At 36.9% G+C, this 27,874-nt stretch overlaps 1 protein-coding gene across 1 annotated transcript in view; it reads right to left on the bottom strand.

Annotated features, from left to right (window-relative positions):
- Positions 1 to 27,874, bottom strand: part of DYNC2H1 (dynein cytoplasmic 2 heavy chain 1) — a 396,980-nt gene that overhangs the window by 153,081 nt on the left and 216,025 nt on the right. The window contains exons 74-78 of the mRNA XM_065944250.1: positions 26,271 to 26,402; positions 24,866 to 24,938; positions 11,523 to 11,683; positions 8,329 to 8,454; positions 4,537 to 4,647 (exon numbers count right to left, since the gene is read on the bottom strand). Coding sequence (XP_065800322.1) covers positions 4,537 to 4,647; positions 8,329 to 8,454; positions 11,523 to 11,683; positions 24,866 to 24,938; positions 26,271 to 26,402 — 603 coding nt within the window. The remainder of the gene's footprint in view (positions 1 to 4,536; positions 4,648 to 8,328; positions 8,455 to 11,522; positions 11,684 to 24,865; positions 24,939 to 26,270; positions 26,403 to 27,874) is intronic.

Here is a 27,874-nt window from a genome sequence, read left to right as displayed (position 1 = left end):
GGATGAAGCACAAGATGGAATTATGATTGCCAGGAGAAACATCACTAACCTCAGATACACAGGTGACACCACCCTTATGGCAGAAAGCAAAGAGGAACTAAAGAGCCTCTTGATGGAAGTGAAAGAGGACAGTGAAAAAGTTGGCTTAAAACTCAACATTCAAAAAACTAAGATCATGGCATCAGGTCCCATCACTTCATGGCAAATAGATGGGGAAACAATGGAAACCATGACAGACTTTATTTTCTTGGGCTCCAAAATCACTACAGATGGTGACTGCAGCCTTGAAATTAAAAGATATTTGCTCCTTGGAAGAAAAGCTATGACCAATCTAGACAGCATATTAAAAAGCAGAGACATTACTTTGCCAACAAAGGCCTATCTAGTCAAAGCTATCGTTTTTCCAGTGGTCATGTATGGATGTGAGAGTTGGGCCATAAAAGAAAACTGAGCGCCAAAGAATTGATGCTTTTGAACTGTGCTATTGAGGAAGACTCTTGACAGTCCCTTAGACTGCAAGAAGATCTAACCAGTCCATCCTAAAGGAAATCAGTTCTGACTATCCATTGGAAAGATTGATGCTGAAGCTGAAACTCCAATACTTTGGCCACCTGATCCAAAGTGCTGACTCACTGGAAAAGACACTGACGCTGGGAAAGATTGAAGGCAGGACGAGAAAGGGATGACAGAGGATGAGATGGTTGGATGGCATCACCAACTTGATGGACATGAATTTGAGCAAGCTCCTGGAGTTGGTGATGGACAGGGAAGCCTGGCGTGTTGCAGTCCATGGGGTTGCAGAGTCAGACACGACTGAGAGACTGAACTGACTGACATAACCAGCAGTATTCAAAATAACCAAGTAAGCTTTATCTGATGACTGAAGTATTTTACTGAAACATTCATCTACATTACAAATACGATATCGATTATTACAAGGCAGGTGTTTTATAGTTCAATACGTCAGTTCTTTCTCTCCAGTACTATTTAAAATTCTAGCAGGACTTCAAATTACTCTTTACAATATCAACTAATCTTCCTTGAATATTAGTCTACTCTACTAAGTGCTTATTACTTGACTTTGCTAGGCTTATAACACAAACTGAAACCCAGGAACTGAAACTGTACATTAGACTAATACTACTCAAAACACACTTGTCCACATGTCCAGAATCCATTTATATTATATTGTTAAATTATAAAAATGAAAGAAGAAAAATTATGAATTCTTGGAAAAAGGACAAAATAAACCCATTTCAAAAATTAGCTTGTTTTAAAAGCAAATTTTCATTGCATTTTTTCTTAAATAAAAACTTTTTTTAAATTAAAAGAAAAAATACCCAAGTATCTTAACTAAGTACATTTGCAAATGTACACTTTTTAAATGAAAATGTTTTGTTTATGAAACAGCTTCTAAAAATTCTCATAGAATAGACCAAATTTTCTGAGCACTAAGGGAACTGAACAATCACTTAGGGTTTTTTTAAAGCCCTATACTAAAGATTATGCAAAATGAATAAACCATATACAATTTCAGAGCAAATCATACACAAATAAAGACTATCGGAAAATGACAAAATGTAAATTGCAACCCACTCCAGTATTCTTGCCTGGAGAAGTCCATGGACAGAGGAGCCTGACGGACTCCATAGGGCACAGTTAAGTCCATGGGGTTACAAACAGTCAGATACGATTGAGCAACTATACAAAACACCAGTGTGTCAAATTATAAGATAAATTAAAATATACTCAAGTGAAAATTCACTGGCTTAAAATAATTGGAATTATTTCAAGTTAATATAAATAAATTAAGCATTCCACATAAGAAATTAGAAACAATAGAAGCCAACACAAATCTAAGGAAAATATAAGGAAAAAAAGCAGGAAATGCAGTGATTAGAAAATAATTAATAAGAAAAAGTAAATCAGTAAGTATGACATTGATTATTTGTAATAAATTTTTAAAACAACCCATCAAAAAGAGAAGAGATAATAAAATGAATATTTAGCAATTTTTAAATACAATAATATATGTGTGTACATATATGCACATATACAGTAATAATTTGGAACACAGTGAACTATACTATTTCTGGGAATAGTTAAAATCTTTTATACTGATTTAAGAAATACAAAAAAAAATCACCAATAATTTAAATGAAACTGAAAATCTTCATAAATGTAGTCAAATTACTTCCTAGAAAAGGATACTGGAAGAAGCTGTACAATAAGTTAAAACATTCAAGGAACCTTTGATATATTGCATGCATGCATGCATGCATGCTAAGCAGCTTCAGTCACGTCCATCTCTGTTTGACCCTATGGACTGTAGCCTGCCAGGCTCCTCTGTCCATGGGATTCTCCAGGCAAGAATACTGGTATGGACTGTCATGCCCTCCTCGAGGAAATCTTCCCAACCCAGGGGTTGAACCCATGACTCTTGAGTCTCCTGAATTAGCAGGCAGGTTCTTTACCATTAGCACCACCTGGGAAGACCTGATATATTAACTCTTCATATATTGAAATATTACTGCATTCTTCCTACATGCCAGGTATTATATAAGTTTAAAAAAAAAAAAGGCAACAAAAACATAACCCTTGCCTTTACAGCTTGTAAAATACAGTTCTTCAATATAGTTCAGTAGAAGAGTATACTGAGAGAGTGACTGGAGAAGATTCTGGAACCGTTCTTTCTTATTAGACATTATAATTGACATTCATTCAATTAACATATTTTCAAGTATTAAATCATTTTTGCATTCTCTGGATTCATAGCCTTTTTCCTCCCTACATGAGATTTAACGCCTTCAGGTGAAAAACAGAAGTACTGATATAAAATAGCAAGTAGTTATAAACACTAATAAGACATTTTTCACCTGAAAAGAGATTATATTCTACAAATTCAGAGAAGATGGAAGTAGAACATTTCAAACCAGTTTTTTTTAAGTTTTAATTCAGTTTATTATTTTATCTATGATTTTACCAGTTACATCATACAATTACTAACACATTAATTTTGGATATATCATGTTTAAGGGGGATCTGTCAAAACATGTTAGGAGGATAGATGGATGGATGGGTGGAAGAAAGGAAGGAAGCAAGAAAAAACAGAAGGAGACAAAGACTGAAAATCCAACTTATATATTTTGAAAAGCAAATGATAAGAAAAATGTATACCCAAGTACAAAAGAATGAAGTTGGACCCTTTACATCAAATACAAAAATTAACTCAAAATGGATGTAAGACCTAAACCTAAGACCTGAAACTACAAAATTTCTACAAGAAAACACAGAGAAAAGGCTTCATAACACTGGGTTTGGCAATGACTTTTTCTGGGATATGCCATGAAAAGCACAGGTAACAAAAGCAAAAACAGACAAATGGGACTATATCAAACTTAAAAATATCTATGTAGCAAAGAAAATAATCAACACAATTAAAAGGAAACCCTATGGAGTGAAAGAAAATATTTTTAAGCTATATACATGATAAGAGGTTAATATGCAGAATACCTAAGAAACTCGTAAAACTCAACAATAAAAAAATCCAATTAAAGATGGGCAAAGAATTGAATAGACATTTCTCCAAAGCAGATATACAAATAGCTAACAAGCATATACAAAGATGTTCAATAGCATTAAATTACATAGAAATACAAATCAAAACCATAGTGAGTTATCACCTCACACTATTAGAATGGCCCCAATAAAAACATAAAAAGAGCAAATAACAAGTGTTGGTAAGGATGCAGAGAAATTGTGTGCTATTGGTGGGAATGTTAAATGATACACCACAAGGAAACAATATGGATGTCCCTCAAAAAATCAAAAACAGGATTACCATATGATCCAGAAACCCCACTTCTGGGTATATATCCAAAAATACTGAAAATATGATCTTGAAGAGATATGTGCCCACCCATGTTCATTGTGACATTATTCATAATAGGCAACAGTTAGAAAATCTAAATGTTTGTGGATGAATGGAAGAAGAAAATGTAGTACACACACAGAATGGGATATTATTCAGCCTTAAATGAGAAGGAAATCCTGTCATATGCCACAACGTGGATGAATCTTGAGGACATTTACACCAAGTAAAATAAGCCAGTTACCACAAGATAAATACTGCATGGTTCCACTTATGTGAGTTATCTAAAGCAGTTAAACTCATAGAAACAGAAAGCAGAATGCTGGCTGCGAGGGTGGAGGAGGAAGCAACAGCGAGCTGCTCTTCAGGAGATACAGGGTCGGTTTTGTGAGATGAAACAGTTCTAGAGACAAGGTACATGAGGTTAACACTACTGTACTGTACACTTGTAAATGGTTGAGACAGTGAACCGTATGTCTTTTACTACAACAAAAAACACAACATTAAATAATATTTAAAAGAAAAATGCAAACGTATTTTTATAAATGTTGTATTAGAAGTTTTTGAATGTTTTGTATAGTAGACAGTTATCTACAGGACTTTAGAAGGCTTGCAAAGGTTACTTCACTCATACAACTAGTGATTCAACTTTTAAATCTTCATACCTCGTATGTTATCTTCAAACTTGACTGTAATAAAATTGGAGTAAAGTTGGGATGAACTTCCGCAGTGAGCCAAAGACGAAAGGTATCTTTAGGTTGAAGAGTATTCAATTCCTTGTTTTAAAACACAAGAATAAAATTCTACTTAAATGCACACACAAATTTCCATTTTATAAATAGATATACTATTAATAAGTAATTATCTTAATTAAATCTGTGACATTCTGATATGTTTCTTAAAGTTCTGATTATATTCCCTTTAAATTTTCATCTTGTCTGTTTCTAGCTCAGTGTAATAGGCAAGAACTTGGATCTAGAACTGGGCAAATTGGATTGAAATCCAAATTCTGCCATTTACTTGCTTGTGTGACTTTGGTGATTTACACTCTCTAAATGAGGATAATAACAGCCTACCCTAATAGGATGGTGTAAAATACTTAAAATAGTGCCCAACACAGAGTAAATACAAAATAAATATTAGTTGCTATCACTATGCCTAAACTACAAGCCATCTTCAGGCCTTCAAGTCCTTACTGCTTCCATTCACACTTCCACAAAGTTATATAATGATATCAATTCCTTTTCAATACAATTTTTAGTATACCCTATTGCCTATAATACTCAAAATTCACCACTCAAATTCACTCAAATTCTTCTGCCCGTGCTGTATGCTTTAGTCACTTATTCAAATATTTGTCTCTATGTCTTTATTCCTCAGATCCTTTCTGCCTGTTAGGTGAATCTAAAAATAACCTATAATTTATATCCATACAATTCATCCAAACTTCCCAAAAGAATAGCAAAACATTTAAAGAAATTTTTTTAACTTTTATAATATGATCTACCCTATTATATGCTGCAAAAACTTATGCAGCTCAATACAAGGAAACCAAACAACCCAATCAAAATGTGGAAGACCTAAACAGACATTTCTCCAAAGAAGTCATACAGATAGCCAATAAACACATGAAAAGATGCTCAATATCACTCATTATTAGGGAAATTCAAATCAAAACTACAATGAGGTATCACCTCACATCACTTAGAATGGACAGCATCATAAAAATCTACAAAAATAAATACTGGAGAGTGTGTGGGAAAAAGGCAATGCTCTTGCACTGTTGGTGGGAATGTAAATTGATACAGTCACTATGGATTTTAAGGAATCTCCACATTGTTCACCACAGAGAAAACTACCATATGACCTGGCAATTCCACAACTGTGCATACACCCTGAGAAAACCATAAATGAAAAAGACACATCTACACCAGTGTTCACTGAAGCACTATTTATACTAGCTAGGGCGTGGAAGCAACCTAGATCTCCACTGGCAGATGACTGGATAAAGAAGTTGTGGTACATATACACAATGGAATATTACTCAGCCATAAAAAAGGAACACAACTGAATCAGTTCCAGTGAGGTGGCTGAATCTAGAGCCTGTTATACAGAGTGAAGTAAGAAAGAGAAAAACAAATTTTGTATATTAACACATATATACAGAATCTAGAAAAATGGTACTGATGAACCTATTTGCAGGGCAGGAATAGAGATGCAGACACAGAGAAGAGACTTTGGACCCAGCAGGGGAAGGAGAAGGTGGGACAAACTCACAGAGCACCATTGTCACAGATACACTACCACGTGTGAGACAGACAGCGAGCGGGCAGCAAGGCTGTGTAACACAGGGACCTCAACCGCGTGCCCTGTGACAGCCGAGAGGTGGGCGGCGCGGGCAGCGGTGCAGGAGAGCGGCTCATGGGGACTTGTGCCCGACTCATGCTGTATGGCAGAAGCCAACACAACATTGTACAAGAGTTACTCTCTGATTAAAAATAAATGAAAAAGAAACAGACTCACAGACATAAAGAATCAGACCCGTGGCTGCCAAGCGGGAGGGAGAGAGAGAGAGACGGATGGGGACTTTGGGACCAGTGCATGCAAACTACTGTATTTAGAATGGATAAACAACAAGGGCCTACCATACAGCACAGGGAACTGTATCTAATCTCCTGGGATAAATCGTAATGGAATGTATGCATGTACAACTGACTCACTCTGCTCTACGGCAGAAATCAGCACATGTGGATAGAAACCAATGCAATACTGTAAAGCAATTATCCTTCAATTAAAAATAAATAAAGTTTTAAAAGGAAATTAGCACAACATTGTAAATCAACTATACTTCAATTTTTTTACTTCTCTGCAGAATAAAAAGAGTTCCAATTAAGATTTGCTTCCAAAATTATAACTGCAATTGTATTTTACATAGATTAATAGCTATCAATCTATTATTTGGAACAGGAAGCAGGATTCAAGTATTCACAAGTCTTCCTTATATGTTTTAAAACATATATCATTCATCACACATGAATTCTACATTTTATACATTAGTGAGTGTTATAGAAACCTGTAGGAATTATTTGAATATTTATATATACCTTCTTTTGACTATAAATAATGAGTCGTCATGGTCTATTACTTCATTCTCTCAATCATTAACTCATTCATCAAAGATTTATTTAATCTACTTATTTAATCTACCTATTTAACTACCTATTTTATCTAAATACATATTTTACATAGTTTAGGTAGCTTTTAACTACCTATTTTATATAGTTGCCAATTTATTTTCAACACATTATACAAATTTTCAACATATTACAACTAGGCTATGGCCTCCACTCTGCTCTGCTTGGCTCTATTCCTCCTGTCAGATTAATTTGATCAATTAATTAATTATTAAATCCCCTGCTAACAACCTCCTTTGATTCTGTGTCCTAGGACAAAAATTCTAAACACTTGTGCAGGATTTCCAGGGTATTCCATAATCTCGCCCCTTCCCAGCCATCTAACTATTGCCCACAGCACTCTGCTTGGCCTTCAGTATGGTTAAACACATCTTCATTCTTTGTACTAGGAAGGCCCATTCCTGCCATTATGTCTCTACTTGTGCTGCTAGAATCAAGCACAAACTTTCTCCCCTACATTCAGCTAAATTCCATATGGCCATCAAGAAACATCTTGTCTTAGGAGTCATCTCTAACTACCTAAGACCATATTTATCTTACTTTAAAAAGTCCTAGACTTAATTCCAGGTTTGCATTTAAAACCAATCCATCAATTTGTTTTGTCTCAAGGTTATTTTCATGCTGGGGCCATTTTAGTTAAATAAAATGAACTGCTTAGTTAAATAAAATGTTTATTTAGTTAAATAAATATTTAAAAATTAATATAAAAAATAATATTAATAAATATTCAGTTAAATAAAATGCAAGCTGCTTCAGTTTATACCCCAGCCTCCTCAGCAGCGAGGAAGTCCTGCAGTTCCCTCTGACTCCTCTATATCTTTTCTCCCTACACAGACACAACAAAACAAAAGCATAAAGAGAATTTAATGTTAAAAACAGTCTTCTACAACTCTTGAAAGCATTGCCCTAATTTTCATCTGAAAGATTTCTCTAAGCCTCCCTTCAGTCCTGATTAATTTTTTGATTCTCCCTAAATGCCTTTTTTTTTCATTTATTTTTATTAGTTGGAGGCTGATTACTTTACAATACCTAAATGCCTTTTAAAAAGGAGACTTTAATAGATTTCTTACTAAACAAATCCATTTTGATTTGTACAAATGCACATATGTTAAAGAAAATATAGACTTTAAATGATTCCCCCATCAAATACTAATTTCTTCAAAAACATAAATAATGCACAACATATCTTAATACTGCCTTTCCCTGGAGCCTACTGAATTTAGTATGTGAGATACTATTTGGGCCACATTGATCTGAATCTACCTTTTCCAGAACTGGCAGCCAAGATACCACAAGATGTAAGTTCTTCAAACAGAGCCAGTCTCCATTGCGGGCACATTCTTTTAGCATTTGAACCGCTAAATCAGCCTGACCTTGACCCATGGCAATCTGCAAAACAAAAACAAATAACAAAACTAAAAAAAAAAAAATTCTGATAACATGTTGTCACATGAGTTTCAAATTATCCTGCCATACATACTGAACTAACTCAAGTATTGTAATAAGGCTTCTAAATTTTTACTAAGAAATATCAGACTCTGTTGCTGTTTATAACTGTCTTGCTTTTGTCCTTACATCAATGGCAGATTTACAATATTCTTCTGTTTAGCAGAGATATTATCATTACAAGTTTCAAGTTACAGAATAAAGAATTATTCAACAGTGTTTTTGTTCCTCATCTCACTATTTCCTGCAATTCTTACTCTGAAACATGGGCCTTTAAAAAAAGATAACTTTTTGTGACTGTTGTTGAACTCCGTGAGGGGTTAAACATTAACAATACCACTTCTTTGAATTTATTTTCTCTTTTAAAAAAACTTTCTCCAACGTTGCATATATTTGGCTCTCAAGCTACTTGGTCTATTGAACTGTGCAATTTCCCAAGCCCTTCATCATCTAGAAAATTCTAATATGTTGTTGGGCCTCAAGATTCTACATTTAACCCTCTGTTTTTCTATTCATTTTTAGAGAGAGGAGGCAAAAAGAGGCAGAAGAGAGAGACATGAGGGGGGCGGGGAGAAAAAGAGGAGAGGGGAGACGAAGGGGAAAGGGGAACCTGATCTCACTGGCATTCCACTCCAGCACTCTGATCCCTATTGTCTGCCTGCACGCAGGACACTGACGCAGTCTGACAGGTCACCTTCTGAAACGGAAAGCTTCCATGCAGAAGCCAGAAGGCCCCAGAAAACAAATTCAGTGTGTAAGATGTCCATATCTGAATGAACAGGTGACTACTTGGTGGCCCAGGCAAGTAAAGAACCTCCCTGCAGTGCACGAGTCCCAGGTTCGATCCCTGGGTCGGGAAGATCCCCTGGAGAAGGAAAGGGCAACCCACTCCAGTATTCTGGCCTGGAGAATCTCATGGACAGAGGAGCCTGGCTGCTTTAGTCCATGAAGTCACAGAGTTGGACAAGACTGAGTGACTAGCACTAAGATTCTATAAAAAGTTTTAGTCAAGAATCTAAAGTGATTACATATTTAAACTCCTCGATATGTTTTTTTATGGATAATTTATGTAATATTTATGTATCAGTACAGCTGTGTCTTTGTATATATGACAGATACACATGTATCGAGAGTCCTAGCTCAAATATTTTATTGAGTATGTGATCAAAACACTTTGAAGAGAACTGTTACAGATTACTTCAAACCACAGTGATTTCTCTTTTCATAAAGAATACAAGACAGCCTTTCATTGTTTCTTAGATGACTTTTATTAAGTATTGATTTTGTTTTTCAACTAGACGATAAAGTCTTAGAGAGTGGGAACCATGTGTCTTAATTCATTGCATACTAAAGCAGGTAACGAACCATGTAATAGATACTAATATATATTTTCTTTTTAATTTTCAAGATCTAACCCAGAACTAAGCAAACAGAATGGATAATACAAACACTGGTTGAACTATTTAGATACACATATCGGTTTGCCATTATTAAAATACAAAAATCCCCAAACAGAAGGCATCTACAAGAAAATCAGAGGGGAAAAGAAATGTTTGCCGAACTGAAATGGTAGCTAAAAATAGGAACTCAGCATTTTCTATAAGGCATAAACTGTGTGAGAACAGCTTAAAGGTTCATGAATTCTTATAAGAAAACATTTACTATAACAAAACACATTTAAAAAGCACAACAGGAAAAGTGTCAGGAAGAGGGTTAACCCCCACATAAAAAAGTAAGACACACCAGAGTTTGTTGAAATACAAATTATTTTTTACATTATGAATGTATTATTATTCTTAGCATATATATTCAGCATAACAACAAAACTTTTAAAGTAACAAGAGATTTATGAATAACTATATCTGCATTTAAAAGTTTTACAATATTAAAAAATTGTGCAACACGAAACTCTAGAAATTTACAAAGTCAAACTTACAATGAGTGTAAGTGGTTTTATCTTTTTGCCAAAATCAAAGCTAAGAGATACAGCCTGTAGAACAGAGCTCCCTTTCCCCAAGACATCTCACTGAATCAAGACATCTCAACTGAATACTGTCCTAATATATTAATACACTATAACCAGGATTGAAGGAAACTTCTCTGCTATTTTGCTATCTTCTATTTATATTCCTCATTTTCAATTCATTCAAAACATTTCAAAACATTCTCTCTTTTCAATTTTTGGTTTCTTTCAAAGTAGTTTGCTTTCTTAATCATTATAAATTACTTTCCCAGTGAAAAAGATTTATATTTTGAAGTCAAAAATTGAGGGTAAATTAATACACTTTAAGATGTGTATGCAAACTGAACTGAAAAAAAGGTGCTAATCTGAATAAACTAAAACTCAGAATTTAGCTCAGGACAAAATCACACTAGATAAGTTTATTATCTTATTAGACTTTTGGAGTTCAGAATCCCACTAATCTATTGCTCTAAGGTGATACTACAGGGCTGTTCTTTCTAAGGGCTGTAGGAGAGACTCTTGTTATCTTTTCTACCTTCTACATTTCTTTGTTGTGGCCCCTTCTACCGTCTCCAAAGCCAGTAGCCTAGCATCTCCTCACTCTTTGACATGTGCCTCATCACATCTGCCTCTTCCACCTTCCTTCTGCCTCTTCTACCTCCTTAAAAGCACCTTTATGATTATATTAGGCTCAACTGAATAATTTCAGATAACCTCTCCATCTCAAAATGCTTAACTTTTTTGCAAAGTTCTTTCTTCCATGTAAAATAACAAATTCATGGGTCCTGGGGATCAGAATGTGGACAATTTTCAGGGACATTAGTTGCCCTACCATAAAAACAAAAAACTGTTTTACTAATATAGTCATGTATTCCAGTATTCTTGCCTGGCAAATCCCATGGACAGAGGAGCCTGGCAGACTACATAGTCCATGGGGTCACAAAGAGGAGGACACGACTGATTGGCTGAGAGCACACACAGACACACACACACACACAGCAGGAAGGTCAGTAGCTGGAGCAGAAATAGCAGAGCAATGTGCACTGACCTGGTGATAGCACTCTCCACTTCTCTCAGCGTTTGCAAGCTCCTGGAGCTCCTGAGAAGGATCAGCACCCGGGGATATGATTATCAAGATGGGTTCAATTTCCAGTGTCTCTCTGTACAAACGTTTGAGATTTAGAGGAGGTGGGGACAACTCTTTTAGTCCTAAAAGATATATTAAACACATTAAAAATAAAAAGCAATGTGAACCAGAAAAAGTCTTAATAGTAATTAATAGTCTTAATAGACTCATTACATGAAACAGAGAATAACTAGGTGAACTACAATCCCATACGCATTAAAGTTTTTTCACTCTAAAATCATTCACAGACTAGTAAGAGCTAACATTTATTGAATGCCTAAAGTGCCAGGCATTTATCTAAATGCTTAATATCTATGATATCATTTAATCCTGATAACAACGTTAAGGAGTAAGAACTCTAATTACCACACTCAACAGATGACGCACACAATCAGCATTGTGTTAAAACATAATTCTCTCACTGAACCCAACAATCTTTCCATACAGGTTTTCATTCATTTATATGATAGCTGAGGGCCTACTCTGTGCCACAGATTTGGGGAATCAGGAAGATCTGGTAAACAATATCACTATCATGATAAAGGATAAAAACTTATTTCTTATGTCCATGCATTAAGAGGGAAGAAAAAGTTGTACAGAATGAAAAAATGCTTAGCCTGGAGACAGAAATATATAGATCTCAGTTTATGCTCATTAGCTGTGATGCCATGCAAATCACTAAAATGTATTATGCCTTGATTTCCTCAATTGTAAAACAGGGATACAACAATTCATAGGTCATTTGGATGCTAAATAGGATACAAAATAAAAACAGATTCCATTTATTCATCATCTACTCTATGCTAAGCATACTCAAGGAAATTGAATGCCTTCCCAAAGACTAGCCAGTTGCTAACTAACTGTATTCAAGATAATTAATCTGTTCTTTTTTCTATTCTGAAGCTTTTCAAAAAATATAAAGTCCCATACACATAAGACCTCTTCTGCTAAAATGTTAATGTTTCCATTACTGTATTTAGTAAAAACCAAGCTAAAGACAACCAATTTTAAATAAAAATTAAAATATATACATGTCTGAACTGAGCTAAAAAGACTATGACACAGAGTTTAAAAATAGAGGATTAGAATGTAACAGAATGAGTACAGAGAAAGGAAGCCTTCCTTATACCTTCTACAGTAGAAAGGAATAGATAATATTGCACCTCAGAAATCCTAAATATGCAGGAGAAGATATTCTTAAAGACTTCTGTAATGATCACTTTAAAATATGAGGTTGATGCCACCAAAATGGGCTAAAACAGGCATTTCTAGATGACCATCCTGAAAAAACAAATTTCACACCTGAACTACTCCCTTCTAGTCTTCACAACAGAAACCAATAATATTAAGAAAGGATTCTCAAAGACATAAACATTCCTAATACTAGGTGAAATCTACCCTAGAAATGGATCAATTGCTTCTAGAGGTATATTTTATGAATTTTGCTTTTAGTTAAACTTAAATTGGTAACACTCATCCTTTCTAACAGAAAAGAATTCTTATATACTTGTAGCAATGTAATAAGCATTTTTATCTATTCAAATATTCATTTACTTATTCATAAACTCTCATAAGCACTCTAGGCCAACCAAGTGTATTGTGATAAGATAAAATGCATCAAAGGTCTTTAAAATGCACACTGCCTTTGACTCAGAAATTTAAGTTACAATTAAGTTAAAAAATAATTCAGACTATGAATGTAGAAGTATGCAAAAGAATTTTCATTTTAGCTGTTCATTTTAGTTTGAAAAGCTGGGAGAAATAAATTGTTTTAAAGAACAGAAGTCTGAATGAGTAATTTCTGAGTGATATAACAGAAGTTACAAAAATGGTGAAGTAAAAGATAATTCACTTAAAAGCAGATTAGCACTGCTTGAAGAGAGCATCCTAGGATGCTCTCAATCCTCCTCAAGTTGCTTTCTGCAGCTCCCTTGCTGGTGCAGTGGATAAGAACCCACCTGCCAGTGTAGGGGAAAGGGATTCAGTACCTGGTTTGGGAAGATAACACATGCTTCAAGGCAACTAAGCCCATACACCACAACTACTGAAGCCTATGCACCCTGGAGCCGGAGCTCCGCAACAAACCCATGCACCGCAATGAAGAGCAGTCCCGCTCACTGCAATAGAGAAAGCCCTCACACAGCAGTGAAGACCCAAAGCAGCCAAAATAAATTAATTTAGTCAGTTCAGTTCAGCCACTCAGCCATGTCTGACTCTTTGAAACCCCATGGACTGCAGCACGCCAGGCCTCCCTGTCCATCACCAACTCCCGGAGTTTACTCAGTCTCACATCCATTCAGTAGGTAATGCCATTCAACCATCTTATCTTCTGTCTTTCCCTTCTCCTCCCACCTTCAACCTTTCCCAGCATCAGGGTCTTTTCCATGAGTCAGTTCTTCGCATCAGGTGGCCAAAGTACTGGAGCCTGAACTTCAGCATCAGTCCTTCCAATGAACATTCAGGACTGATCTCCTTTAGGATGGACTGGTTGGATCTCCTTGCAGTCCAAGGGACTCTCAAGAGTCTTCTCTAACACTACAGTTCAAAAGTATCAATTCTTTGGTGCTCAGCTTTCTTTATAGTCCAACTCTCACATCCATACATGACTACTGGAAAAACCACAGCTTTGATTAGATGGACCTTTGTTGGGTAAGCAATGTCTCTGCTTTTTAACATGCTGTCTAGGTTGGTCATAACTTTTTTCCCAAGGAGCAAGAGTCTTTTTTAATTTCATGACTGCAGTCACCATCTATAGTTTTTTGGGGTACAAGAAAATACAGTCTTTCACTGTTTCCATTATTTCTCCATCTATTTGTCATGAAGTCATGGGACCAGATACCATGATACATCTTTTGAATGTTGAGTTTTAAGTCAGCTTTTTCACTCTACTCTTTCACTTTCATCAAGGGTCTCTTTAGTTCTTCTTCACTTTCTGCCATAAGGGTGGTGTCATCTGCATATCTGAGGTTATTGATATTTCTCCCAGCAATCTTCATCCAGCCCACATTTCACATGATGTACTCTACATATAAGTTCAACAAGCAGGGTGACAGTATATGGCCTTGATGTGCTCCTTCACCAATTTGGAATCAGTCCAATTGTTCCATGTCTGGCTCTAACTATTGCTTCTTGAATTGCATAAAGATTTCTCAGGAGGCAGATAAAGTGGTCTGTATCCCCATCTCTTTAAGAATTTTCCACAGATTGTTGTGATCCACACAGTCAAAGGCTTTAGCATAGTCAATAAAGCAGAAGCAGATGTTTGTCAGGATTTCTCTTGCTTTTTCTATACCAACGGATGTTGGCAATCTGATCTCTGGTTCCTCTGCCTTTTCTAAATCCAGTTTGAATATCTGGAAGCTCTCAGTTAACATACTGTTGAAACCTGACTTGGAGAATTTTGAGCATTACTTTGCTAGCGTGTGAGATGAGTGCAATTGTGTGGTAGTTTGAACATTCTTTGGCATTGCCTTTCTTTGGGATTGGAATGAAAACTGACCTTTTCCAGTCCTGTGACCACTGCTGAGTTTTCCAAATTTGCTGGCATACTGAGTGCAGCACTTTCACAGCATCATCTTTTAGGATTTGAAATAGCTCAGCTGGAATTCTATCACCTCCACTAGCTTTGCCCACTTGACCTTGCATACCAGGATGTCTGGCTTTAGGTGACTGATCAGACCATTGTGGTTATCTAGGTCATCAAGATCTTTTATGGATAGCTCTTCTGTGTATTCTTCCCACCTCCTTAATATCTTCTGCTTCTGTTAGGTCCATACTGTTTTTGCCCTTTATTGTGCCCATCTTTGCATGAAAAGTCCCTTGGTATGTCTAATTTTCTTGAAGTGATCTCTGGTTTTTCCCATTCTATTGTCTTCCTCTATTTCTTTGCATTGATCATTGAGGAAGGCTTTCTTATCTCTCCTTGTTGTTCTTTGGAACCCTGCATCCAGATGGGTGATTTACTGCAGCTTCAAAATCAGCATTTGCTGCTGCACTCTGCACATTTATGTTCTAAGGTTAGCCTCTTTCCTTAAAGTTCATTAACCGTTCTCTGCTAGCTTCACACTGCTCTCCTGAAGCATCTTCATCTCTCTCAGCCTTCACAGAATTGAAGGGAGTTGGGGTGTCTCTTCAGATTATTGCTGCTTAGTCACTAAGTTGTGTGTGACTCGTTGTGACCCCATGGACTACAGTCGGCCAGGCTCCTTCCTCTGTGCTTGGGATTTCCCAGACAGGAATAATGGAGTGGGTTGCCTTTTCTTCTCCAGTGGATCTTCCCGACCCAGAGACTGAACTCAAGTCTCCTGCACCTGCAGACGGGCACCTGACTCGTGAGCCAGCAGGGAAGCCTTCTCCTGTTTAGGTTTCAGCTTAAGAGAATGTTGTAGCTGATCTGGTCCATACAGACCTTTAAAGCTCCCTCCATATCAATAAGAAGACTGTCTCACTTTCTTATCAACCACGTGTTCACTGGAGTAGCACTTTTTAAGAAACATTTTACTTGGTATTGGGGTATCGCTGATTAGCTGTACTGTGACAGTTTCCAGTGAACAACAAGGGGACTCAGTCACCCACACACACACCCATTCTCCCCCAACCCCCCACGCCATCCGGTCCACCACGTGACACTGCGCAGAGCTGCATGTGCTATACAGTAGGTCCTTGCTGGTTGCTCATCTTATACACAGCAGTCTGCACATGGCGATACCACAGTCCCTGACTGCCCTTTCCTCCAGCAGCCATGAGCTCGTTCTCAAGTCTGTGAGCTGGAGGAGCACTTTTACTTTCCTTCAAGACCTGTTCTTCTGTAATCACAACTTGGCTAACCGTTTGGCACACGAAGCCTAGCTTTCAGTCTGTCTCAGCTTTGGACATGACTTCCTCACTAAGCTTAATGAGAGACGTGTGACCCTTTGCCTTGAGGCCGTTTTAGTGTTATTAACTGAACTAATTTAAATTTGTTGTCTCAGGAAACAGGGAGGCCTGAGGAGACGAGGAAACATCAGGGGAGAGCTGGGCATCAGAGCAGTCAAAACACACATGACAGTTATTACTCAAGTTCAACAGCTCATGTGAGTGTTATTTGGCACCTCAAAAATAATTACAAGACTAACAGCAAAAATCACTGACCACAGATTAATATAACAAATAATAATGAAGCTTGAAATACTGAGAGTTACTAAAATGGAACACAAAGACACAAGTTGAACGAAAGTTGTTTGAAAAATGGTGCCGAAAAACTTGCTTGACACAAGACTGCCACAGCCTTCAATTTGTAAAAACTATAGTATTTGCATGCAGGCACGCTCAGTGGCTTCAGTCGTGTTTGACTCTTTGTGACTCTACGGACTGTAGCCCACCAGACTCCTCTGTCCAGGGGTTCTCCAGCGAAGAATACTGGAGCAGGTTGCCACACCCTCCTTCAGGGGCTCTTCCCTGCCCAGGGATCGAACCTAAGTTTCTGACATCTCCTGAATGGGCAGGTGGGTTCTTTAACAGTAGCACCACCAGGAAGCCCAAGTGCAATAAAACAAGGTATGCCTGTAGTGGGGCTCCTCAGGTGGTGCTAGGGGTAAAGAAAATGCCTGCCAGTGCAGGTAGACATAAGAGACAAGAGTTCGATCCCTGGGTCGGGAAGATCCTCTGGAGGCAGGCATGGCAACCCACTCCAGTGTTCTTGCCTGGAGAATCCCATGGACAGAGGCGCCTGGAGGGCTACAGTCCATGGGGTGGCAAAGAGTCAGACACAACTGAAGTGATAGAGCAAGCATGCATGCATGCCCATACTGACTAAACATGTGCTTTATTTGGAAAATACATGAAATACAGAAATTATCTTTAAAAAGTGAAAATAGTTCTCATATCATTTCTTTATTTAACAAATACAGACTTTAAACTCCATGAGGCAGGAATTATATCTGTTTTTCTCACCATTTTGAATCTGGAGCCAAGTATAAATGCAATTATTATTTCTAATGTTAAGGATAAATATATGTGTATTAATTCATTTCATACAATGAATTGTCAAAAAACTGGAACATTTTAAATTAGAGAAAAAACTCATGAGAAATATTTTACCATTTAAGATAACACAGGTGACACTATTATTACTGGGAAATGCATGTTAGCCATTCCACCCACAAAACTCCAATAAAAATCACATGGCATTTCACATGAACTTAGTTTTATTAATTGGGTTTTAATAACCCAATTAATTTTGACTCATGATAGCATTTGAACTGTCAGTGTCAATCACTCAAAACTATTCAATAATGGTAAAGAGCCAAAAATGTTCATTGCATTGTCAATTTTCATAGTGTAGAACTACTTGTAAATCATTGGGGTCTTATATTTTGACCCTGACAGTTAAAATATACAAATTCTTCCAAAAGAAAAAAGGAACTAAAAGTAAGTCAAAGAAATCACTTTAACCTTCATTGTATTTTATTTACTGAGATAAAATATTAAGAAATTTAAAAATAAATAATTTGCAATTTAAAAAGGACAGAATATTACTCCTGTAATTTTCAGGTACAGGTAAAGAAAAGAGTAAAGTATGTAAAGAGTAAAGAAACAAGAAAGCAGCAAATTAATATCAAACTATTTTAAGTAGTAAGTATAACTGATTCACTCTTTCTCATTCATCTCATTCTCCCTAAAAGACAAGAAAATTACTCTTCCTTTAATAGAGAGAAAAGACAACTAAAAAATGTTACATAAATATCAATAAAAAGAAGGAAAATCAATGACCACTATCTAACCTAATACACATCAACCAATTAAACGGGAAGACAATCTCTAGAAATGGAATAACACTCAAGCCAGGAAACCAACAAAAAATGTCAAACATTTTATGGCAGTAAAATTCCAAAAATATTCAAGATTCTACCCTCAGTTGTTCAATCAAACTCTAACCTAGGTATTCCTGTCAAAGGATTTTGCAGATGTAACTAAGGTTATGGATCTTAAAATAAGATCATCCTGGATTAGCCAAGGCTGCCAATTTAATCATTTAAGCCTTGGAGAGCAGAAAACTTTCTCCAACTGAAAGTCAGAGAGATGAGGCCTGAAGGAGGAGCTGGAAGATGAGGCAGAGGGGCAGTCAGAGAGGTGAAGCAGAGGGTAAATCGGTCTCCACTGCTGGCTATGAAGAAAGAAAGGGGCACAGAGCCAATCAAAGAATGAAAGAAGCTTCTAAAACCTGAGACAGGCTTCTACAACCTCCAAATGACAGAAACAATCTTGACTCTCCAACTGCATGGGGCAAATTCAGCTGAATAAGTTTGGAAATGGATTCTTCCCAGAACTTCCCAGTAAGAGTCCAAGTGACCAACACCTGGATTTAACCCTGTGCAACTTGGATCAGAGAAACCAGGAGCGCCTACCAGACTTCTGACCCACACAACTAGATACAAACGGGGGCTGTTCTAAGCTGCCAACTTGTGGTAACTTTGTTACCGCAGCAATAGAAATGAACAAGTATTTCCTAATGCCAGTGAGTAAGAGTAGAGGAGTGTAAACCTAGGGAAAGTTTCAAGGCCCAAAAAGAAGTTTTGATGAAGAAACTTTTGCATCATCTGTGAACACATCTCTTTAATACCTTAATACAGACAGCATGGTGTTGTACTCAGAATAGTTATTAAATCAGAATTACAGAAGTTAGAATATCTGCATCTGGCAACTGCTATTTTTAAAAAGCAATGCAGTAGACTGTGCTAGTGTACAAGGCTTGTCTGCAGGATTATACTGAAGCTGGGAGGTCCTCCATTAAAGCAGTATGCCTCAAGTTTTAAGGATTGCTCTGCCAACTTAAATCCTCAAAGCAAAACTACTTTCATAAGTGCATCTTCATAAGTTACTATTTTAAAGTTTATAGATTATAAAGAGGATTGCTAAAACTTAATAAAAATTTTTCCATATGAATGATGCTCGAGAAATTGCACTTGAAATAAGACCTCTAAAATTTGATTAAAAAGATAAGTGTTTGTCATTTTCCAGCAGTGTGAACTTTTAAAACTTATTCATGAAATAAAGTGCCCCATTTTATATAAAAACTGCATGAATAAAACCACTTGACCAAATAGTCACCCAGCCATACACCAGTATATAACTTTTGCTTAGAGTATAATTTTAGAAGTATATTAAACTTTCAAAGAATTTGAATATGTGAATATTATGAGGTTTTTCACTTAATGTCATTAAAACTTAAATATCATTTAACTTAGAGATGACATAGTACAATACAGAAGTACTCCGGAGGATAGACGGGGTCAAACGACAGATTCAGTGAGAAAGGTCACGTGCATTGCAGCACAAAGAGGATATTTTCAATGACTAAATGGGTGAGGAAAGAAGAGTCTACTGAGAACCTTTCTGCAATTGCCTCATTTTACTTAAACTTGCATTTCACTTATACAAACATACAGAAAGTGCATAAATGAGCAAGAAATATGTTAGTTAGTGTTATGAAGTGGGTAAAGAATTAAAGCAGGTAGATGTGTTGGTACTGATTAGATGACACAGAAAAGCCTCTCTGAAAATGTTAACATTTGAATGATACAGAGACAACCATTTAAAAAGAAAGAAAAAAAAAAAAACCAGCAAGTAGACAGGACAACTAAGATCAAGGCATCACTTCATGGCAAATAGATGAGGAAACAATGGAAACAGTAAGAGACTTTATTTTGTTGGGCTCCAAAATCACTGCAGATGATGACTGCAGCCATGAAACTAAAAGACACTTGCTCCTTGGAAGAAATGCTATGACCAACCTAGACAGCATATTCAAAAGCAGAGATATTACATTGCCAAAAAAGGTTTGTCTAGTCAAAGCTATGGTTTTCCCAATGGTCATGTATGGATGTGGGAGTTGGCCGGTGAAGAAAGCTGAGCACCAAAAAATTGATGCTTTTGCACTGTGGTATTGGAGAAGACTCTTGGGAGTCCCTTGGACTGCAAGGAGATCCAACCAGTCCATCCTAAAGGAGATCAGTCCTGGTTGTTCATTGGAAGGACTGATGCTAAAACTGAAGCTCCAATACTTTGGCCACCTCATGCGAAGAGTTGACTCATTTGAAAAGACCCTGATGCTGGGAAAGACTGAAGGCAGGAGGAGAAGGGGATGACAGAGGATGAGATGGCTGGATGGCATCACTGACTCAATGGACATGAGTTTGAGTACACTCCGGGAGTTGGCGATAGACTGGGAGGCCTGGTGTGCTGCAGATCATGGGGTCGCAAAGAGGTGGACACGACTGAGTGACTGAACTAAACTGAACTGATTTATAACTCTTACAGGAGCCAGATTCTCAAAATGTACCTATTGTTTTGTACCTGCAACCCTTCCCCTCATTTCTGAGTACAGCCCCACTCTATCTGTGACTTCTTTGGGGAAAAATCCTGTTTCAGATATTACTGCTGCAATTAGCTGCAGAGGTGAATATGTTACCCAGGCAAGCAAATCAGAGTCCTTCTGCAGAGTTTTTTACAATAAAATTTGTAAAGAAAGTTTTCTTTCACTACAAGCTTTAAACTACATGCTAGGATATCGGTAGCCTTATCCTTCAGCATATATATGAACCATGAGACTAAGGGCAACACATAAGCAGGAATCAGAGACTAAAGAAAAAGGAAGAGACAAAGATGGGGAGAGAGAGAAGGGGGTAGAGAAGTGCAGAGAGAAACGACAAGGCTGGAACCTAGGAAGGAAACCTCTGTTGTTATCTGAGTCCATGAAACCAACTGGCCCAGAACCACCCCTACTTTTTTCTAACCAAGAGTTAGGTGGATAAACACTCTATCAGATGTGAGTAAAAATTATCTAGCAAATAAACATTCAACAGGGATGCATAAATAGGGATATTTTGTCTCCATGCTAAACAAAAGGAAAGCAAAAGGTATATCCATAGACATATTTTGACATACACTTCACTAATCAGACAAGTGACCATTCTAAATGGAGCCTCAAAAATATTTGCGTGCATATGTGTGAACATGTGTGCAAGTATACCCACAGAGATAAAGGACATCTTGCCAAAACAGAAAATAGCCATTAGGTGAAACATTGGGTTAGTGAGCATAATGGGCTGAAATGTAGCCCCCCAAAAGTGACATGCTGAAGGCGTAACCTCAGGACCTCAGAAGATGACCTGATTGGAAACAGGGTCATTGTAGATATAGTTAATTAACTTCAGATGAGTTCAGACTGGACTAAGGTGAACTCCCAATTAAATACAACTGCTTTCCCTACAGGAAGACAGCTGTGTGAATTCTGAAACACACAGGGCAAATGTCAAGTGATGATGAAGACAAATACTCAAATGATACACCCTTACACGCCAAGGAACACAGAAGACTGCAAGCAAACCACCAGGATCTGTGAAAAGGCAAGGAAGGATCCTCTCTACGGGCTTCAAAGGGAACATGGCCTTGCCAAAGTCTTGATTTCAAACTTCTAACTTCCACCACACATGTCTGTTGTTTTAATCCACCCCGCCTGTGGGTGCTGAGGGCAGCCCTGGAAAACTGACACGGGGAAGAGTGGAAATGGAGGTGCATATGGAAAAACCTCATCCAAGGGTGAGGTAGACTTTTTATGTTAGCATCTGCCAAGAACATCTCTCTAAACTGAGAATATATTTTGAGTCCTTCAGTACTTAAAGAGCACAGACTTTGGAGCTGGGTTTGAATTCTATCATTTAGTTGTGTGATCTTGTTTCCTCATTTTTAATGGATATAAAAATAGCCTCTCATATGGTTGCTGTGAGAATTTAGTTATACAGCACTTAAGACTAATACCTGGCATATAGTAAGAGCTATTAAAATATTAGCTATAATTATTATTGTTATAAACATTCACATTTAATGAAAGAATGAGTTCACTAGGGCAAAATTAATCCTTTGAGTGAAAAGATAATTTTTCAAAATAATACCCTGATATATCTGAATATAATAGTTTTACATATTAAAAACAGAATGATTATTTAGTACTGTGAAGTTTTTCAGTGATAAGCATGGAAGGCCCGGTATATTTTTCAATTTCATAAAACACTGTGCTAGCTTATTTATATGAGAAATTCAAATATAGAGAAAACATGCATATGTTAGGTTTACTTGATTGAAATATACATAAGCTTTGATTAAACACAGTTTATATATTTCATATACATTATTTGGAAAAAGTAAATATAAATGAAGAATTTCTAGAAAAAATTGTCAGCATACTATTTTAATTGTGCCAACATATTTCCAACATAAATTTAAAACCTCCTGTGGTTGAGAATAACAAAAATCCATTATCCTTGATGACTCTGAGCTTCAAGTAAAATTCTTTTCATATTCTCCTTGACATAGTTTTTCCAAACTTTTCGAGTACAAATGTTAATATGGTATGCTATTTTCAAATGAGTGATAACTTTAAATGCTTCCTTTAAGACTAATTAAAAGGCTTAACAAATACATATTGCACAGATGTTTACAAACTAAAGATATACAAACTGTTTTTGTTTTACAGCAAAAATAACTCATTTTGAAGACTTTATTATCTAGGACTCTGGAACTTCTAAGGTAGTGCTAGTGGTAAAGAATGCTCCTGCCAACGCAGGAGCTGCAGGAGACGTGGGTTCCATCTCTGGGTCAGGAAGATCTTCTGGAGGAGGAAACGACAACCCTCTCCAGCATTCTTGCCTGGGAAATCCCATGGATAGAGGACCCTGGCGGGCTACAGTTCATGTGGTCTCAGAGAGTCAGATACGACTGCAGTGACTTACCACATACACATGGAATCTGTATATTTAATTTTACCTAAATCAAACATCCGATGCTCTGCTTTGAAATTCTAATCATAGATGAACATCTAAAACTCTAGTGTTTTCATAAGAAAAGAATTTTTAAAAAGTTCAAACATCCTAGCTAAGTATAGGATGCCAATTATGCATCAAATTTAACACAAAATTAATTATGGTCATATCTAACACAAACAAGTATTTCTTTAAACCAAGTAGAGTTGTAAGACAAATAGGATACAGGGGGAAAGTGCATCATCTTTCTAAACTAAGGTCAGCATAAAATAAAATGTAAATTAAAAACAAATAATTTAGAGCCTCTGCCCCAGAAAAAACATACAGATAGCCAAGAATCATATGAAAGATGCTCAGCATCACTAATTATTAGAGAAATGCAAATCAAAACTACATGAGGTATCACCTCACACCCGTCAGAATGGCCATTATCAAAAAATCTACAAACCATAAATGCTGGGGAGAGTGTGGAGAACAGGGAATCCTCCTACACTTTTGGTGGGAGTGTAAATTGATACAGTCACTATGGAGAACAGTACGGAGATATCTTAAAAAACTGAAACAGGGCCACAGTATGATCCAACAATCCCACTGCTGGGCATATGCCCAGAAAAAAAAAAAATTCAAAAAGATATATGCACTCCAGTGCTCACTGCAGCACTATTTACAACAGCTAGGACATGAAAGCAAGCTAAACGTGGATCAAGAGAAGAATGGATAAAGAAGAGGTGGTGCATATATATAATTACTTAGTCATACAAAAATGAAATAATGCAATTTGCAACAACATGGATGAACCTCGAGATTATCATACTGAGTGAAGTCAGACAGAGAAAGACAAATACCATATGATGTCACTTATATTTGGAATCTAAAAAAAACTGGTTTAAATCTACTTATTTACAGAGAAGAAATAGGGCCACAGGTGTAGAAAAACAATATTATGGTCACAAAGGAGGAAAGGGGGGAATAAATTAGGAGACTGGGGTTGACACATATATTGTGCATGTTTTCCCATCATGTATGACTTTTCACAGTCCCATGAACTATAGTCCACCAGGCTCGTCTGTTCATGGAATTTTCCAGGCAAGGATACTGGAAGAGCTTGCCACTTTCTCCTCCAGTGGGTCTTCCCAACCAAGGGGTCAAACCAATGTCTCTTGCACCTCCCCCATTGGCAGGTAGGTCATTTACCACTAGTGTTACGTGGGAAGCCCATATACCCACTACACATATAAAACAGATGACTAATAAAACCTACTGTAGAGAACTGAAAACTACTCAGCACTCTGCAATGACCTATACAGGAAAACAATTTTTAGAAAGTGGATATATGTATAACTGGTTCACTTTACTTTATAGCAGAAACTAATGCAACATGGTATATCAACTATACTCCAATAAAGATTAATTAAAAAAATAATAATTCAGGTCAGTGGTCTAGGTCTAGAGAAGAAGTGTACTTACCCAGAGTTTTACATGCAAATAGGGCCATGGCACTTTGCAGTCTGTCTGGTCTGAGAGCCTGTACCACAAGAACCTTAAAATTAAGTGCAGAGTATCTTAAATAGAGTTCCCACAACAACTGTAACTGAACAATGATGCTAATTAATTTTAAAAATGCTTATCACAATATTTCCTATGCCAAAAACTGTCATAATAGGTATATAAAAATACATTTCTTTAATAGCCAAAATATTACTAAAATCCATCAGATCTATTGCTGTTATTTAGTCTCTAAGTCGTGTCCAACTCTTGCTGCCTCTTGGACTGTAGCCCGCCAGGCTCCTCTATCTATGGAATTTCCCAGGCAAGAATACTAGATTGCCATTTCCTTCTCCAGGGGATATTCCCAGCCCAGGAATCGAAACCGCATCTTCTGCCTGGCAGGCAGGTTCCTTATCGCTCAGCCACCCGGGAAGCCCTCCGATCTATTGTCAAAGGTAAACAGCAGCATGCACCGGTCACGGTGCTAGCTGCCTTCAGGAGCTAACAAAGGGCCCAATGACAAGTGAAACTTAGAGTCTGTAGCTGAGGCACTCCTGGTGACAGCAGTGCAGAGACATAAAACTCCTGAATTTTTCAAATCACCAATTTTATGCTGAATCACGTCTATCTAGTTCTAGATGCTTAAGTTTTCAAAAGAAGTTTTTATTTTTTGTCTTTTTCTTAAACACACCTGAAGAAACAGAGCTTCAAAAGGAGAAGACAAAGGGGACAGAACCACAACCAGCAGCACAGTGAAGAGAAAGGGCAGAGTGATAAAGAACCCGCCTGCCAACGCAGGAGATGCGGGTTTGATCCCAGGTCCAAAGATCTCTGGGAGAAGGAAATTGCAACGCACTCGGGTATTCTTGCCTGGAGAAACCCATAAACAGAAGAGACTGGCGGGCTGCCATCCATGGGGTCGCAAAGAGTTTGACATGACTCAGCACTGAAGAGGCGTGCACACATAAACGGAAGGGTCATCTCCTGGAGCATCAACTCCCACGTCCTCTCCAAGGCCAAGATTGGGTCTAGCCAACAGGGTACACGCTCCCTGTTCCTCAGCATAAGGTCTTTCTTGTCCTTAGAACCCTGGGAAATGTGTGAAGAACCTGAACAATAAATACCTCAATCTCTCTATACGGATACTCTATTCCAAGCTCCCCCTTGGGTCGGAGGCAGGGGGAGTAATAAAAGCCTGCTGGGAGACACGCTGCCCAGAAACACTGCCCGGGACTTCCCTGTCTGGGTAAGGTGGCAAGACCAGAGACACCTTTCCCATGGACGCCCCAAGGTTAAGTGACACCCTGTGGGCAAAGCTTTTATTTCAATGGCTTCTGAACAACAAGAGAAACATTTCATACTTTTATGCATTTAGATAATTTACCTGCTGAAATAAAGAAACTTTCTTTGTAAGAATAGATGGAAACTCTTGCTCACACATTGAATTATGGTAATAGGTACGCCACAAAGCTACATCTTCAAAGCACAGGGTCTGATAAAGACTGGGAAGAGCAATCTAAAAAATAAAAACAAATAAAAAATAAAAATAGTGAGCAACAAACAAATATAAATACAGACATACATACTAAATACATGCACATATACGCATACTAAAAAATGTAAGTGGAAATTCCTGATAGATATTATATTTTCTAAATGATGTTGGCTTATTCAATCATGTCTAAGTCAGAAATAGTATGGTACATATATCTAATCCAGAATTAAAAGCAAGTATTTCTAAAGTAATACGACATCAATTCTTGTACATTAACAAATCTTTTCTCTACGTAAAAACATGTGTACCTATCTCCACCTTGTGGAGAAAAGAATATTTTCACTAAAACCAAGTACAAATCTTAAACACTGCCACAAATAGAGTTCCATGTTAGAGTGTAAAAATATGCCTAGTTACAACTTCAACTCTTTATTTTCTAAGTGACCATAAGTGACTCTATCATTTTATGCCTTAGCTACTTCATCTGTGAAATGGGTAGCAATGTTCAAAATATCTAATGAGAAGATCCATTTTCAAATTCTGTGTAATACCTCAAACATAAGAAGGTGGGGAGGGGAAAGAAGAGAGGGGAAAAAAGAGTGGGGAAAAACCCACTATATTTGGAAAACCTATAACAAAGGCATGCACTATGGTAACAGAATGCTCAAATTAAAATCACAGTTTCAAAACTTCCCAGCTATTTGATCTTGGGTAAATTATTTAACTTGTCTATACCTCAGCCTTCTCAAAAACAGGCATAATTATAACCTACTGAATACATTATCATGATAATTAGGTAAGATAATACATCTGAAGCATTTAATATGATGCCTGGCACATAACAAGTCCTCAAAAATATGTATGAAATTTAAGTGAAAATTCAGGTTCAAGCATTTAGCAATTCACTGCATAGATTCTCAATTCTTATCCATAAAAAGAAAGTTAATACTATCTTCCTTTTAAGATTTGTGTAATAATTAAATAGTTCATTTGAAAATGTTTTAATAAGCTAAAATGACAATAAAACATTAATATATATTATAAACATTCTCTGAAGAGGAAAGCTGCCTTTCCTCAATGTTTTGCATTTCTTTACTTAACAAGAATTAGTATGTGAAAAAGAAAAACTATACTTTTATAGGTTAATACAGTTAAGATTTTTCCCCAAGGATTACCTCTCAGTAGATCAATTGCTCAAACAATTTTAACTGTACCATATGATTAATATTAATTTTCCACTAGGAGCTCATGAAATAGTTCACAGGTCCTGCCCAATAATCCAGAAATACCTTCAAATTCTTACTATTTTTTATAATTATTGATTTTTTGCATTCTAGTAAAGTTGTTTAAAAAAAATGCTTCCTACCCTAGGCGAAGAGCTGAGTGTGAAAGATAAAAGTGAACAGAAGTGAGAGAAATAGTTTGATTTTGAAACCTTTTCAACATGAGTATCATATTGTATTTTATTACTGATCCTAAATTACCCTATTAAT

This window comes from Muntiacus reevesi, chromosome 9 (assembly GCF_963930625.1).
Source record: "Muntiacus reevesi chromosome 9, mMunRee1.1, whole genome shotgun sequence".
NCBI lineage: Eukaryota > Metazoa > Chordata > Mammalia > Artiodactyla > Cervidae > Muntiacus > Muntiacus reevesi.
This window is presented reverse-complemented; position numbering and strand designations above follow the sequence as displayed.